We start from the raw sequence: 16,371 nt of genomic DNA, 5'->3' as shown, positions 1-16,371 counted from the left end.
TATCAGTATCTACAAATCATAAAATCTTGAACATAAATCGAAATTTGGTAAAGTCTTCAATAATAGGCTATATATTGCTTGAGTCATAACGTCAGTGGTCTCTTATCACGGAATATCATCTAGTGGCATACAATTTTGCACCTCGTTTAGAGCATTTGAACTTTGAGATTTGTGCGTCAATGGCCAATATCACACTGAGGTAAGTTACAACTTCGAAATTAATCTGAACAGCTTCAGTTAACTCTTATCGTTATAATCCTTATTTATCTAAGCAGTTTATAACTTTCTATTCCGAATAAATCTATATTGATAAATTTACAACGGTATTAGCCCTGGGGTTGAATTATCGCCAGTATATACAATTCGTTACTTTCAGTTCCGAATGAAATATCTTCAAGTTCATAACGGTTGCCATAGGGTTAATTTTATGCCAGTTAAAGCAGGATTCTCACTTATCGGTGTCAGTAAACGTGCCAAGTACAGTGAGAATATTATTATCATAAGTTCTAATGGTATTACTCATTCTCGCTCGGCCGGGCTGAGTGGAAATCGTCCAATTGGAACGCATGGACATGATATTAGTCACTTTTACTGATGCTGATGTCTGGGAATCCAACTCGATAAAATATCAAAACCTTGTCTAGTACAGATTATGCAAAAGCATCAGTTTTCAATTGAAACAATATAATAATAAACAACGTGGCTGGCTCAGGTTTGTTGCCAGAGTTTCGAGGTCGCATCTAATCAATTTCAGGGCCTCTGAAAAGACTTAACGACTGTTTTTAGACAGCATGGACCGACGACTTAACGTGTCCATCCGAGAAATATCAAATACATCAAAAATAATTTGACTACAAATCAGTATTAGTTTCTAAATTTTAACTTGTATTTCAGAATCAATTACATGATATAGGTGTTATAGAGCTGATCAACTACATAAGCGATTGACAATTACAACGTTATAATACAGAAATTTAGTGTTAGAAGTTTTCTGCTAACTCACATGCTTGAATCAAGATTCTAATCGATCACACGATTATTGTCTGCGATGACTGACTAATTGGGCGACGTTTTCTGCTAATTCACATGCTTCAATCGAGATTCCAATCAAGCATTCCACCTTTGTCTTCGATAACGGATCAGTTGGGCAAAGTTTTATGCAAACTCACATGCTTGACTCGAGATTCCAATCGATCACTCGATCGTTGTCTGCGATGACGGCCCAGTTTGGCGAGGGCGAGTCGCTAGCCAGCCAGTTGAAGTCATCGACAGCGTCCCAATTGTTGCGTGCGCGATCCAGGCCTGCCTGCTTGAAGTGCGCGTCAAGGCCATCATAGCTGAGGTTGAACGGCGCCACGCCAATACCCACAGCGTCCTCGATGATGGCGCGGCTAGTCACGTGCAAGTAGAAGCGCGCGTTCTGCGTGCTGTGCACGCGCAACTGCTGGCAAGCGAACACCAGCGTGCAGTCGCTGCAGTTCTCAACGAACACGGACGTCGCCACCGGGCCACACAGCACCCTACCACCTTTCAGCCCCGTCACATGCAGCGTTGATGGGCTTCCAAGCAGCGTGATTGTACAGTCCTCTATGTCAGAAATCACTACATCTTTCCCAGCCAACTCATTCTCACTCATATTTAGCGATTCCTTTCTCCTGCCAGTGAAGCCCGGCGAACAATTGTCGGTCTTCCACCATTCTGGCCTCTTCAACTCTCCGTCCACCACATCGCATTTCATAATCTCACTTTCCTTGTCCAAAGTTTTCTGATGCTTTTTCGATTTGAAACCGAACTTTTTCTTAGGTAACGACTTTTCTTCTACTTGCTGTAAACGTAACTGGGTATCATCTAAAAGTTGCTTACACTTTCTAATATCATACACTCTAAGATAAACAGTTGCCGTTGTTAAAAACCTATTCAAAATTTGTAGTTCTTTCGATAATTTATCTAACAAATCGGCAAAATTTTGTTTTTCAACATCACCATTTTCAATTGAACTCAGAGCATCATTTATTTCAGTTCGTTTCTTGCTGAAAGTTTCCATGAAGTAATTGATCTGTTGCTGTGTGCCTCCTATTTCCAATTTTTCTTCTTTTCTTTTATCAATCAACTGCTGACGTTCGGCATTCCTCTTCAATATTGATTCTGGGATCTGCTTATAACTATCAGACGGATCATCCATTTTAATTACATATATTTACTATCTATCTAATAACTGGAATCCCAAAAATAAACTTCTCTTTTCTATTTATCTTTAATACCTCCAGCTCTCTTAATAATTTCCATCATTTTTTCAACTTTCTTTCTCTCATCATCCGTTTCTTTTCTGTTTTTTGCTATCTGGAAAAAACAATTTCAATTAAACCAGTTTAAGAGAGAAATATTATACAAATTGAATGAATATGCTTCTGATAGAGCTCTTTCTAGTTCACTAGACCCAAAAATATCTTAAATACTGGAAATTTAGAATTTACTTTGGAACATAATTTCAAGGAAGACTTTCAATAGTTCCGGTTCTTGATCAGATGAGCTAACAGTTGAGAAAAGTTTGTTCTTCTTTCATAAGATTGAAAATCTATAAGAGTATTTAAGATCTTTAGATAACCAGCTAAGTTATGTAATTTGCTAACTTGAATCAGCTGCTATATTATAATTTTGTGCAATGTACTACTATAACATTGACTTGGCAAATAACTGGAGTTGGCGAATAGATCGTCTGAATAGAAGGTCGTAAATACATCTTATATTAGTTTATTACAAGTACTCTAGTCATCTAAAATCGTCAGCTACCAGCTATCAACAAAGAAACGCAGCTTTTTGTATAGTAAATCATACAATGATGAGGTCATTACATTTTATATTGATTAATTAATTAGATTAACTAATTGATTTAAATGCTGTACAACAGGTACTGGTGACATCCTTCACCAAGTATTTCGATTTGGATATTTAAAGATTTATTGGTTATCAGGGTCGTGCCTTATACAGAGTTGCACTATTATCAAAACAAGAACTCAATTGAATCAGCTGATGGCTTAAACTTGAAACGAATCACATTATAAAAAGCAAAGCATAATATTGATCTAATCCAGTTTGAGCTGATTTATTTATTTAGCTTATGGCATATACACAACTAATATATAGCTCATGAGTCTCAAATGCTTAGAAATACACTGTATACTTCCAAATTCTTTGAGATTTTGTGTAGTTTTCGGTCAGGAGAACATAAGTTTCTCTGACCGCCATCATTTGCTAGTTCATTTAGCGTTCGTTACCCAATGTGCACCATGGAGGCGAGCTAGCGTTACACATAAGTTAAAAATCCAAGTTTAAGCTGAGATCACATTTGAATTGGCACTATGCAATCGGCCTCAAGTGTCCTTGTTTAATATTACCTGCTTTACTATCTTACTCGATTTCCTGGTGAAATACTCAAACATGATATAATCAAGATATTATTTTTTACAAGCAGAAAATAGATTTTAGTATATCTGATACTCTGTGAATATTACAATTTCAAAATAGTTTTGACTTTGATATGTAATTCGAATATAAACATGAGAAAGTAATGGAGAACATTGAAAAAACTTATTACAATCTCACTCGTGTCAATAATACCTTCACAATATTATTTGCATTTTTAAGAATTTAAGCCGATTGAAAATTGAACTGAATTAAATTCATTCAGCAAGTCAGTGGAGTTATTTCAAATACTATACTAATACAATACTAATATTCGTATGGCTTTTATTTGTGGGGAGTTCCTGAAGGAAGTTCCACTTCGCCTGAATATATGATTTAAGCCGTCAATGGGCCTTACGACTGTCATACTTCAGCCGGGACCGATAACACGGGAGTGACCTGTTCAAAAACTTTTGATGATGAGTGGGTTTGAACCGGATATCTCTTAGCTGCTACGCAAGCACTCTACCCACTGGACCACTCCCTATTAAATACTATACTATAACAGTGTTAATAGATGCTTACCTCTTCGTAGGATGGTGTGCCGTCATCCAAAATATAGACAAGAGCAAAGCCGGCACCCACCGACAGAACACAGGAAACGGCGAACAATGTGGGCATAAGGTAAAATCTCATCGCTTCGAATTAGATTTCTCCGTTGGCTTTCCAAGTCTCCAAATCGTTAATACGAATCACTTTATTTTCGTCAGATAGTTGCTCGCCAAATGTATAATAAGCTAGAAAAGAGAAGCTTAATTTTATTAACAATAGCAGAAAATATCAATATTTTCCGACTGGAATATACTCTATAATAAGTCACTAATTATTCAACTTTCTAATTTCTTATTGTGTCAGTATATAAAAATATAACTTAGTAAATTGAAACTCTGACGATGAGTACACTACTAACCTGCATTAAACTAACATTCTGTCATGTTTTCTGTCATTTGGGATTCGGCTGAATGAGAAAGTTCCAGTTTCAATATTTCATTAATTCTGCCATTTGGGAAAAAAGTAGTTTTCGGCCATTTGGGAAAATATAGCGTTTCGGTCGTTTGGGATTCTGTCAATTGGCATGCCACCAGAAAGTTAGCAACCAAAGACAATATGGTAATATTTTCTGATCATTTTTGCACAACCAAATACAATATGGTCATATTTTTGTTATCATTTGTGCAATCAATGGAAGAAATCTTCAATGGTATTAGAATGAGCTAGGGCAGAATAATCTTACAAGAAAATATTCTTATTTCTTGTCCGTTTTTACAAAACTACAAATTATTAGTCTGGTGGAATATTCAGACTTAATTAGGACATTAAAACTCTTAGTTACTGTACTTTTTAAATAAGATTCACAGTTGTGTTTCGGGATTGGTTTCTGAGTAAACTAGCAGTCTTCATACTTCATGGTAACTTTTTCAGCTGTAAAAAAATTGAAGTGAATTTTCTTAAAATGTATGAATTTAGGGCTAATTGTTATATAGCTATTTATAAAATAGAATTATAGTAACCTTTTTTGAAATAAATAAAATAATAGTTACTTAATAATTTCTATAATTCTATTTTATAAATAAAGTGAATTTATATTATGTCTTTTTTTAATGGGGAGTCGCATGCGGGAAGGTCGCATCTGACCTGTTGCGGACTGGTTCCGGGCTAATATTCTTCAGACCCAGATATTGTGTTTAGCCTCAGGAATGGGGTGCTGTATGATTTTCCCTCGGTGAAGCTCCTTGGCTTCAATCTTAATCGTAAGCTTTCCTGGGGCGAGCACATACAGGTAGTCTGCGGCAGGTTGAACAGGCTGCTCTAATTACTCAAGAAGCCTAAGGGAAGACGTATCCCATCTCCAATACAAGATAGGCCCATCGCCCCATGTGTCATTTTCCCTTCTTCCTGAGTGCGATGGCAAATGGTATGACCGTGTGTGGTGGTGCCCTGAGGTGAAAGATATACTGCTGGTGCAGAAAAGAAGGCAATCCGGATTCTTTGTGGGACAGACTTTTTGGCACATTGTAGGCCTCTCTTCGTGAGTAAGAGGATTCTCACGGTTTTTAACATTTTCATTCAAAGGTCAGCTTCAGCATTCCCCAATGTCCATACTATGCCTACCAAGGGTGATGTCAATGGTGTAAGGCACCAGAAACAGGCTGAGGCTAAACATGCCATAGGCTACTGTATTTTGGGGAGGCACGAAAGTAGCCTTATCTAGAAGCCAGCCAGAATTGTGGACAATTTCTTTTCTTATTTTACAAAGGCGACTTTCTATAAGTATTTTAAGCCTAGGTGATGATGATGATGATGATGATGATGATTGTATGAATGGTAATACAATGAAGGTAGAGTTATGAATGAATAAAAATTGTTAGTTATGCTATCCATTCAAATTGATTTGAGTCCACTTTTCAGTCCAGAAATAGATAAATTAGAAATTTTTAATTTGATTTGATTAAAAAACGAATATAATAGAATGATACATTCAATAAACTCTCAGAACTTGAAAATATTGCGTTATTAAGAAAAATTTTGAACCAGAAATAAAACACAAACTAATTCACTGAAAGCACAAGCTGTCAGTTTCAGCCAGAAGTCTTCCAGAGACAGTTTCGAGGAAACTAAAGGCTTTCCTTCAGGAGAATCCCTTCTATAAATTCTCTGAGGGAGTTTCATGATTATGATTCATGGACTTTGAGTAGATCTTCTTGCATTAGTCTTGATATTTCTGGTATGTTTCATTGTATGCTTTTGTTTTTTTGACTTGTAACTACAATTTCTTCAACTGGTTGACATGCCTTGTGGCGGTTTATTGTTCTTTGACGACTTGTTCATTGGTAAACATGCCTATGCAGTTAATCCATAATCAGAAACACTTTATTATTATTAACATTACTTACATAGAAAAGAAAAACAAATAAATTGTATTTACACACCTTCCAAGATATAGTTGCAGTTCTTGTGCGCTTTCAGCCTGAAATCTGTAAAGAAAACAACATTTTAGAGGTTAGTGCTGTACCCATGAAATCTAATAATTAGAGTAGCGGTAGGCCTATGCTAGACTTTAACGTAAAATTAATATGGAAATTTTTATTGATAAAGTAGTCACTTTAGTATGGTCTAAGAAAAATACAACAATGTTAGGCTACCGTATATTCTTTTGAAAACGTCTTGACCTTCTCTATTATTATCATCCTGGCAGCATCACATTGAACACTTAAAGTAAAAAACTATCATCTGCAGCATATGTTATTCGAAGACTATGGAATATATTGGGGAGAAAAACAGCATTCATAGCGTATCATGCTCTGTTCGCCTCTCATCTGAGATACGATATTACGGCATATTCTTACGGTATTGTGGCATGAGGCTCAGCATCACAGATACACCTGGACAGAATACTTGTAATACAAAAGAAGACCCTAAGAGAAATACTGGGAGTAGACAGGTTGGAAAACTGCAAGCCGCTCTTTAAAGATATTTTCAGGAGAGATTTAACTTCTTTTTCCCTGAAAAACTCAAACGGTATCGCTCTCAGCAACCACAGAAGAGACAGAGCCGTATGAGAAGTCATCAAGAGTGGTATACTGATGATCTTGCCAGGCTGAAGGGACTTATGCTTGCTTTGAAGGATAGGTGTGCTGGTGGCAATGCTGGTGACATGGAGAGATACCGACGTGCAAAGTCCATCTATAAGAGGCATATTGAGCAGGCTAGGAAGCTGGCAACGGCTGCAAGGATTGAGAATGCACCAAATCGCTGTAAGGCGGCATGGGATGTGATAAACTCACATCGGTCCTTGCCAAGGAGACAGCTTGATTTTGCAAGTCCTGATGAATTAAACACTTTTTTCATCGAGTCAGTGAACAGCATTGTGCGAGATCTGCCTATAGTTGATGGTGATCCAGTTGAGCTGCTGGCTGCACGAGTTCCACCAGTGCATGCTCGTCTGTCTTTCTTCCACCCCATCACTCCGCCTGCCCTGATTAAGATTGTCCACTCTTTCAAGCCATCCTGGAGCCCTGACGTGTATGGAATGTCCGTTTTCATACTACGTGAGGTGGTGGATGCTATTGCAGAACCTCTTACTGCAGCAGTTAATAACTGCCTGAGATCCGCCATCTTTCCTGACTTACTAAAGACCTCGAGAACCGTTCCTGTGTACAAGAAGGCTGATCACTAGAGCTTGAACAGCTTCAGGCCGATATCCATGACTCCAATCTTTGGAAAAGTGGTTGAAGCAGTCATCAAGCCTCAACTTGAAAAGTTCTTTGAGGAAAATAACCTTTTCTCAAGTATGCAGTACGGTTTTCGCAGAAGGAGGTCAACTGTTGATGCAGTAAATCGAGTGGCTGAGCGAATTGGTTCAGTGTTCGAGGATGGTGAGTCCCTTGCACTGACCTTGTGTGACTTGAGCAGAGCTTTTGACTGTGTTGACCACCATATACTTATCAAAAAGCTTCGTTAATATGTGTTGTGGACTCTGCTCTGAACATCTTGGAGTCGTATCTGACTGGGAGAACACAGGTGGTGTCATTGGGAGGAGCTGCTTCCTGTCCACTCCCTGTGAGTTTTGGGGTGCCTCAGGGTTCAATACCGGGGGCCAATCCTGTTTATCATAATGATAAATGACCTGGACAACAATGGCTTAACTCTTCTCTTCGCTGATGATACATCATTGCTGTCATCTGGCATTGACCTTCAGCAGGTGTTGGAGATGTCAGCGGAGCATCTGCGGTCTTCAACTTCATGGTTCCAGGTCAATCGCTTCCAATTGAACGAGAGCGAGACACAAAACATCATCTGCAGCTTGTCGTGAAGTCTGCCTCAAGAACAGGAACCGGTGAAGCTTTTGGGCTTTGTATTGGATTCGAAACTCAGCTGGGCTAGCCACATCCAACTGGTGACTGGGAGACTGTCCCGAATCTGTTTTCTGTTGCTCAAGCTGAGGGGACAGGTGACAGAGGCATATCTGGTTATGGTGTATCATGCACTTTTCCACTGCCATATCTCCTATGGTCTACTCATGTGGGGTCATTCAGCCAAGGTTGTGGACATACTTAAGCTGCAAAAACGGGCTGCTCGGATTATAACTGCAAGCGAACATCATGCACATTGCAAGCTCATTTTTGTTAGGCTGGGTATCCTAACAGTGGTCAGCCACTTCCCTCTTCTCTGCCTCATGTATATCAAGAAGAATCAACAAAATTTGTTGCTCGGACTGATGTACATCACCATTACACCAGGCATCGAGTGCTGTTTGACATACCCAGGGTGCGCCTCCAGAGATCGCGGGTACTTCTCCGCTACTTTAACAGGCTACCTGCAGGAGTGAAGCAGTTGGATACCAGCAAGTTCGAGAGGGTTGTGACTGGTTTTTGAGAGCCAGGGCTTATAATGATGTACAGGAATTTTAAGACGATGACCTGTCTCAAATACTATCTGGCTAATTTGCCAGTAAGTCAAAGAACAAGGCCTTAGATGTTAACTAAGTGTGCTTTATCTTGATCGCTGCCATCTTGATAAATTAGCCTAGTGTTTTTTTTTTTGTTTTTGACTTTCATTGTGATATGACGCCATCGATCCCACAAGTGTGGGTAATGGATGAAGAATAAGGTATAAGGTACCACGATCCTGGCACGAAGAGAAAAACACTCATTAAGGGGTAACAAGCATCGATACAATACAAGGAATATAAGACGATATTGATCTCCCCAAGCACCGCCTCGAAAAGTTAAAGGACTCCCCAGCATATGCGGGTACATATTTTTTCAACCTGCTGCCATCAAAACTCAAGGCACTGGAAAACAACAGGTCGTTTGCCATTGCACTCAAACGGTACCTAATAGCTCGGCCTTACTACAAAATGACAGAGTATGTGCAAGAACATACATTCAGACATCTCACAGGACGGACAACGGACTAGAACTACCGACTCAAACTCTCCCAAGGAGAGGAAACCTGACGATTCCCTGATAAGTGACTTCGGAGGAGATAAAGTTGAAAATAAAATAATACATCCTAGTCGGATAAATAAGATTCTGTCTACCAGTACAGGTAAAGTGAGTTAATTTCTATTCAAGAAAATATATCAAGATTACAGGGAAAGCTTGAGTAAAGATATTATGGGACTAAATTTTTTTAATGAAAGAAGAAGAAAAAATACGTGTCGGTAACTGAATAACAATTCTAATCAATGAAATTTAATGTTATTAATATTAACAGCAAATTTTGAATTTTGTCCAACCTATAATACTATCATGTTTTTACTAGCACCATAGAGTTGTAGAGTTATAGAGTTGCTGCTCTATTCTCTACAGGTCACAAATTTGAAGCATGCTAAATAGAGTTGTCATCGGTTTTTGAAATTGCTCGATAAGAAAGATTCCGATTTCAACTTGTTCGATTAATGATTCAAGAGTTCAATATTTATTTTATTGTTATTGTTTTACAAACTTCAATTTGATATATTTAAATTATAATTTGTTCTACATTTTTTCCCATTATTGGAATACTTAATACATAATCGGGGAGTCCGATCTCACTAGGCATCAAACCTGCATCCTTGTAGAAACCAATCTGAAAAAACAAACCAATTCAAACTTTTTTTTGAAAAAATTGGAAACCCCAATGGGTACTAAATTTGTAAAGTCTCATTTAGGTATTAATAATTAAAGTTTATTTATTTATTCAATCATTCAGAATTATACAACTTACAGAAAAGTACCACAGGCTAACTTATGCTTAAAACGGTTCCAGTTATAATTTTCACTACCTATCTTCAATTTTTTCAAAAAAAAAAAATCCAATTTTGGGAAAAAAATAATTTTGAATTAGAACTCAAATGTATCAAATTTGAATAAAAATTCTAATTCCATCAAAGAGCTAACCATTACTGCTGACCACATTTTCTTCTGTATTTAATGCTATTGATGAAGTTGATAGGAAATCTGGAAAATATCAAAAATGTGCCAGTTGTTTGCCTGAAAAATGTTGAGAATATTTTTAAATGGAGCTAACCATAATTACTGCTGACCACATTTTCTCCTGTATCTAACGATATTGATGAAACCCTACCTACCAAAGTTTGATGTGACTATCAAACCTTAAGTGATGAAGACTGAGCAAGTCTGAGGGTTGCTCAGTCTTTATCTGGTAAGGCTTTGTTATATTAGGTTGGAAAATGCTTGGTTAGAGGGGAGCTCAATGGTTGGGCTGGACTGCATTTGTTAGTTCGAGTTAGGCTTTGTTGGGTTGGGGATAATAAAAAACTCAGGTTACAAAGGTTTGGGTTGAAAAAGGTTAGGTTAGGGGAGGTTAGGTTGGAAAGATTTTGCATAGAAAGGATTTGGTTAGGAGGCATTAGCTTAGAAACACTTAGGTTGAGAAAATCTTAGGTTAGGAGATACTTAGGCTAGGAAACTGTTGGGTTGGGAAAAATTAGGTTAGAAAAAGCTTTGGTTTGTGAAAGCTTAGGTTATGAAAAGCTTTGGTTGGGGAAGCTTCGATTGGGAAATGCTTAGGTTAAAAAAAGCACAAGTTAGGGAAAGCTTAGGTTGGGGAAAAATTGGTGAGGAAAAGCTAAGGTTGGAAAAATCTAAGGTTAGGGAAAGCCTATGTTAGGAAAAGATAAGGTTAGGAGAAGCTAAGGTAAGGAAAAGCTTTGGTTGGGGAAAGCTTAGGTTAAGAAAACCTTGGGTGAGGAATAAGCTTAAGTTGGGAAAAGCTCTGGTTAGGAAAGCTTAGGTTAGGAGAAGCTAAGGTTGGGAGAATCTAAGGTTGAGTGAAGCTTAGGTTAGGGAAAGCTTTGGTTAGTGAAAGCTTAGGTGAGGAAAAGCTTTAAGTTAGGAGAAACTTAGGTTAGGTTGGGTTAGGTTAGGTTAGGTTAGGAAAAGCTTAGGTTAGGTTAGGTTAGGTTAGGTTGGGTTAGGTTAGGTTAGGTTAGGAAAAGCTTAGGTTAGGTTAGGTTAAGTTGGGTTAGGTTAGGTTAGGTTAGGTTAGGAAAAGCTTAGGTTAGGTAAGGTTAGGTAAGGTTAGGTTAGGAAAAGCTTAGGTTAGGTTAGGTTAGGTTGGGTTAGGTTAGGTTAGGAAAAGCTTAGGTTAGGTTAGGTTAGGTTAGGTTGGGTTAGGTTAGGTTAGGTTAGGTTAGGTTAGGTTAGGTTAGGAAAAGCTTAGGTTAGGTTAGGTTAGGTTAGGAAAAGCTTAGGTTAGGTTAGGTTAGGTTAGGTTGGGTTAGGTTAGGTTAGGTTAGGTTAGGTTAGGAAAAGCTTAGGTTAGGTTAGGTTAGGTTAGGTTTGGTTAGGTTGGGTTAGGTTAGGTTAGGTTAGGTTAGGTTTGGTTAGGTTAGGTTAGGTTGGGTTAGGTTAGGAAAAGCTTAGGTTAGGTTAGGTTAGGTGAGGTTAGGTTAGGAAAAGCTTAGGTTAGGTTAGGTTAGGTTAGGTTAGGTTAGGTTGGGTTAGATTAGGGAAAGCTTAGATTAGGTTAGGTTAGGTTGGGTTAGGTTAGGTTAGGTTAGGTTAGGAAAAGCTTAGGTTAGGTAAGGTTAGGTAAGGTTAGGTTAGGAAAAGCTTAGGTTAGGTTAGGTTAGGTTGGGTTAGGTTAGGTTAGGTTAGGAAAAGCTTAGGTTAGGTTAGGTTAGGTTAGGTTGGGTTAGGTTAGGTTAGGTTAGGTTAGGGAAAGCTTAGGTTAGGTTAGGTTAGGAAAAGCTTAGGTTAGGTTAGGTTAGATTAGGTTGGGTTAGGTTTGGTTAGGTTAGGTTAGGAAAAGCTTAGGTTAGGTTAGGTTAGGTTGGGTTAGGTTAGGTTAGGTTAGGTTAGGTTAGGAAAAGCTTAGGTTAGGTTAGGTTAGGTTAGGTTGGGTTAGGTTAGGTTAGGTTGGGTTAGGTTAGGTTAGGAAAAGCTTAGGTTAGGTTAGGTTAGGTTAGGAAAAGCTTAGGTTAGGTTAGGTTAGGTTAGGTTGGGTTAGGTTAGGTTAGGTTAGGTTAGGTTAGGTTAGGAAAAGCTTAGGTTAGGTAAGGTTAGGTAAGGTTAGGTTAGGAAAAGCTTAGGTTAGGTTAGGTTAGGTTAGGTTGGGTTAGGTTAGGTTAGGTTAGGAAAAGCTTAGGTTAGGTTAGGTTAGGTTAGGTTGGGTTAGGTTAGGTTAGGTTAGGTTAGGTTAGTTAGGAAAAGCTTAGGTTAGGTTAGGTTAGGTTAGGAAAAGCTTAGGTTAGGTTAGGTTAGGTTAGGTTGGGTTAGGTTAGGTTAGGTTAGGTTAGGAAAAGCTTAGGTTAGGTTAGGTTAGGTTAGGTTTGGTTAGGTTGGGTTAGGTTAGGTTAGGTTAGGTTAGGTTTGGTTAGGTTAGGTTAGGTTGGGTTAGGTTAGGAAAAGCTTAGGTTAGGTTAGGTTAGGTGAGGTTAGGTTAGGAAAAGCTTAGGTTAGGTTAGGTTAGGTTAGGTTGGGTTAGATTAGGAAAAGCTTAGATTAGGTTAGGTTAGGTTGGGTTAGGTTAGGTTAGGTTAGGTTAGGTTAGGAAAAGCTTAGGTTAGGTAAGGTTAGGTAAGGTTAGGTTAGGAAAAGCTTAGGTTAGGTTAGGTTAGGTTGGGTTAGGTTAGGTTAGGTTAGGAAAAGCTTAGGTTAGGTTAGGTTAGGTTAGGTTAGGTTGGGTTAGGTTAGGTTAGGTTAGGTTAGGAAAAGCTTAGGTTAGGTTAGGTTAGGAAAAGCTTAGGTTAGGTTAGGTTAGATTAGGTTGGGTTAGTTTAGGTTAGGTTAGGTTAGGAAAAGCTTAGGTTAGGTTAGGTTAGGTTGGGTTAGGTTAGGTTAGGTTAGGTTAGGAAAAGCTTAGGTTAGGTTAGGTTAGATTAGGTTAGGTTAGGAAAAGCTTAGGTTAGGTTAGGTTGGGTTAGGTTAGGAAAAGCTTAGGTTAGGAAAAGCTTAGGTTGAGAAAAGCATGGGTTAGGAAAAGCTTTGGTTGGGAAAAGTTAAAATTGGGGAAACCTCAGGTTAGGAGAAGCTTAGGTTAGGAGAATCTAAGGTAAGGTAAAGCTTAGGTTAGGAAAAGCTTTGGTTAGGGGAAGCTTTGGTTAGTGAAAGCTCAGGTTAGGAAAAGCTTTAGGTTGGAAAAGCTTTGATTAGGGAAAGCTTTGGTTAGTGAAAGCTTAGGTTAGGAAAAGCTTTGAGTTAGGAGAAACTTAGGTTAGGAGAAGCTTGGGTTAGGAGAAACTTAGGTTAGGAAACTGTTGTGTTAGGAAAAGATTAGGTTAGAGGAAGCTCAGGTTAGGAAAAGCTTTAGTTAGCAAAAGCTTAGGTTGGGAAAAGCTTAGGTTGGGAAAAAGCTCAGGTTAAGAAAAGCTTAGGTTGGGAAAAGTTAAGGTTAGGTAAAGCTTGGGTTAGGTAAAACTTAGGTTAGGAGAAGCTAACGTTAGGTAAAGCTTAGGTTAGGAAAAGCTAGGGTTGGGGAAAGCTTTGGTTAGTGAAAGCTTAGGTTAGGAAAAGCTTTAGGTTAGGGAAAGCTTTGAGTTGGGAGAAACTTAGGTTAGGAGAAGCAAAGGTTAGGATAAGCTTAGGTCAGGAAAAAGTCAAGTGTTAGGGAAAGCTTAGGTTAGAAGAAGCTAAGGTTAGGAGAAGCTAAGGTTAGGTAAAGCTTATGTTAGGAAAAGCTTTGGTTAGTTAAAGCTTAGGTTAGGAAAAGCTTTAGGTTGGGAAAAACTCTAGTTAGGTGAAGCTAATTTTAGGAAAATCTCAGGTTAGAAAAAGTTTAGTTTAGGAGAGATCTGTTCTTGGCCCAGGCTCAGTAAGCTTTGGTCATACTTGTTCAGGTTAGTAATTATTTGACTTGATTCAAGAGTTCTGTTGTGTATTTTTGAAAGAATAAGAACTCTCAGTAGAATTATTTCAATGATCTTTATTGAACTCTTTATATTATTGTTAAGTCGAATACGATACAGAATAGAAAATACTAGAACAGGTGAACAGCACCTTATGAATGTGTCTGTCTTTGTGTTTCAAATTCAATGCCTGTCTGATCTTTTTGAATGTTGTAGTGTAGAAATGTACAATGGATAATAATTTAGATTATAATGAAAATGTTTGTAATATTCATATCATATTCATGTAAAATAAATGTTGTTGGTAATAAATTGAATCAGTGTTTTCTTCATTTCTGTGCAATATTTTATGTTGACTACTCTGTTTAGGCGGTAGTTCAGATATATATATAACAAGTTCATTCAATTAAAATGTATCATTGTCATAAGAAAATGTGATTAAGAGTAAAGGTTTGTACATTGTCCACCACTTCTTCAACTCCTAGTTCTTAACATTATAGTTCTTTCCATACTCAAAGAGTCTCCACTATTGAAAAATCTCTTTATCTTAACTCTTGAATCCTATCTCAATGTTCAATTGTTCTATTCAATCATCTTAATTACTATAAATATAAATGACTTGAACCTGACATAAATTGACCAGAACCTAATTGTTTTTTTAATGTTTAAATTAGTATTTTAGGATAGAATTTATATTACCAACACCTATTTTTTCTTCCTCTTCAATTTAAAAAAAAATTGATTGATATCTTAAAAAATAGTTGAGATACAATTTATTGTGAGATACAATTATTGTTAGTCACATAAACCAAAAATTACCAATTTCTGTTCTGTTTCAGGGTCAGCTTTAGAAAGTTAATGTTAATTTAATGAAAAACTCCCCAGAATAATATCTAATTTCTATTTAATTCATCGATTAATCAATTATATTGTATTCCAATGTCCATGCTTGCCTGTAGTTACCTCTTCAATCACTTTCGAAGAAGTTGAATTGATGCGAACATTCATTCGAGCAATCGCTTATTTTGAAATCTTTAATTCGGCCATAAAATATGAGTCAGCTGTGCTATTGGCTTCATTAATCACAGTTCATTCTTCATTGTTTACATAACATCATTCTTCATTGTTGAGTCTCACTTCAGAAATTCAAACTGTTTTTTTTTAATGTTTTAAAAAGTCTTTCAAAATAAAATTCATAGAAGCAACACCTATTTTTCCTTCTTCTTTCATAAAAAAAAAATTGAGTTGATACCTTCAAAAATAGTTGAGATAATAATATATTTAGAATCGTCCATTCTTCAAAATAAGGTTAGTTTTGAAACAGCTATTTCTAATATTAAAATCTAACTAAATTGTATAAAAATAGGCTAGCGCGCTTTATTTTTTCATCCTTTTTTGTTTAAAAAAAGAATTGGGTCGATATCTTCAATAATAACTGAAATAACGGGGGGAGCAGGTCGGCTAGAATTTTGCCGTAAAGAGTAATCTTGACATTTGCTAGAGATGGGTATGGTATACTAAACACGAGGACATTGTTTGATTAAAGATTACAACCCATTTCTGACATCACACAAATAGATATTAGAGACTATGGAATGATTAACATTTCTATTGAATAATTTTATAATACATAATGTTGAAAATAATGAACAGGTGCAAGTGCATTTACAAAAATGACGCAACTAACCTTGAGAATGATTGAGTTTATACCAAACTCCAAACGATACAAGAAAACTTGTTGCTTCCGCTATAAAAATTATTTTTGCACCTCCAATAAATAATTTTTTCAACTTTTTAAACGGAGACACTGGATATTTTCTTAACATTTCATGAAAATCTCATTCCAAAGAATTGATAACCTCAATCACTGTAATCAGAGAAACCAAGAAAATGAGTCAATTTTGTTTTTTGTGGTGATGGGACATAGACGTAGTCAAACTGAGACGAAGACAAGGATGTAAGTAACTGACAATCTGGAAATATTTGAATGACAGAGCTTGTCTCTGTACGCACTGATTATCATTAATTATTCCCCAATTATTATTATATTATCCTTGTCTCTTATTGGAAAATGTGAAACAGAATGGATCATGCATTGTATGATATGGAGCAAT

General features: G+C 37.1%; 1 protein-coding gene across 1 annotated transcript; it reads right to left on the bottom strand.

Annotated features, from left to right (window-relative positions):
- Positions 1-864: 864 nt before the first annotated feature.
- LOC111046612 (tubulin-specific chaperone C) lies at positions 865-16,192 on the bottom strand. Its single transcript, XM_022332196.2, has 4 exons — positions 15,945-16,192; positions 6,393-6,437; positions 3,988-4,199; positions 865-2,340 (listed from the first exon to the last, which is right to left on the bottom strand). Exon 4 carries the CDS (start codon positions 2,180-2,182, stop codon positions 1,166-1,168), a length of 1,017 nt encoding a protein of 338 aa, XP_022187888.2. The 5' UTR covers positions 2,183-2,340; positions 3,988-4,199; positions 6,393-6,437; positions 15,945-16,192; the 3' UTR covers positions 865-1,165.
- Between the last annotated feature and the right edge of the window lie 179 nt (positions 16,193-16,371).

The sequence above is a fragment of the Nilaparvata lugens genome, chromosome 5, assembly GCF_014356525.2.
Source record: "Nilaparvata lugens isolate BPH chromosome 5, ASM1435652v1, whole genome shotgun sequence".
Classification (NCBI taxonomy): Eukaryota; Metazoa; Arthropoda; class Insecta; order Hemiptera; family Delphacidae; genus Nilaparvata; species Nilaparvata lugens.
The sequence above is the reverse complement of the archived record's forward strand: the minus strand, read 5'-3'. Positions and strand labels throughout refer to the sequence as shown.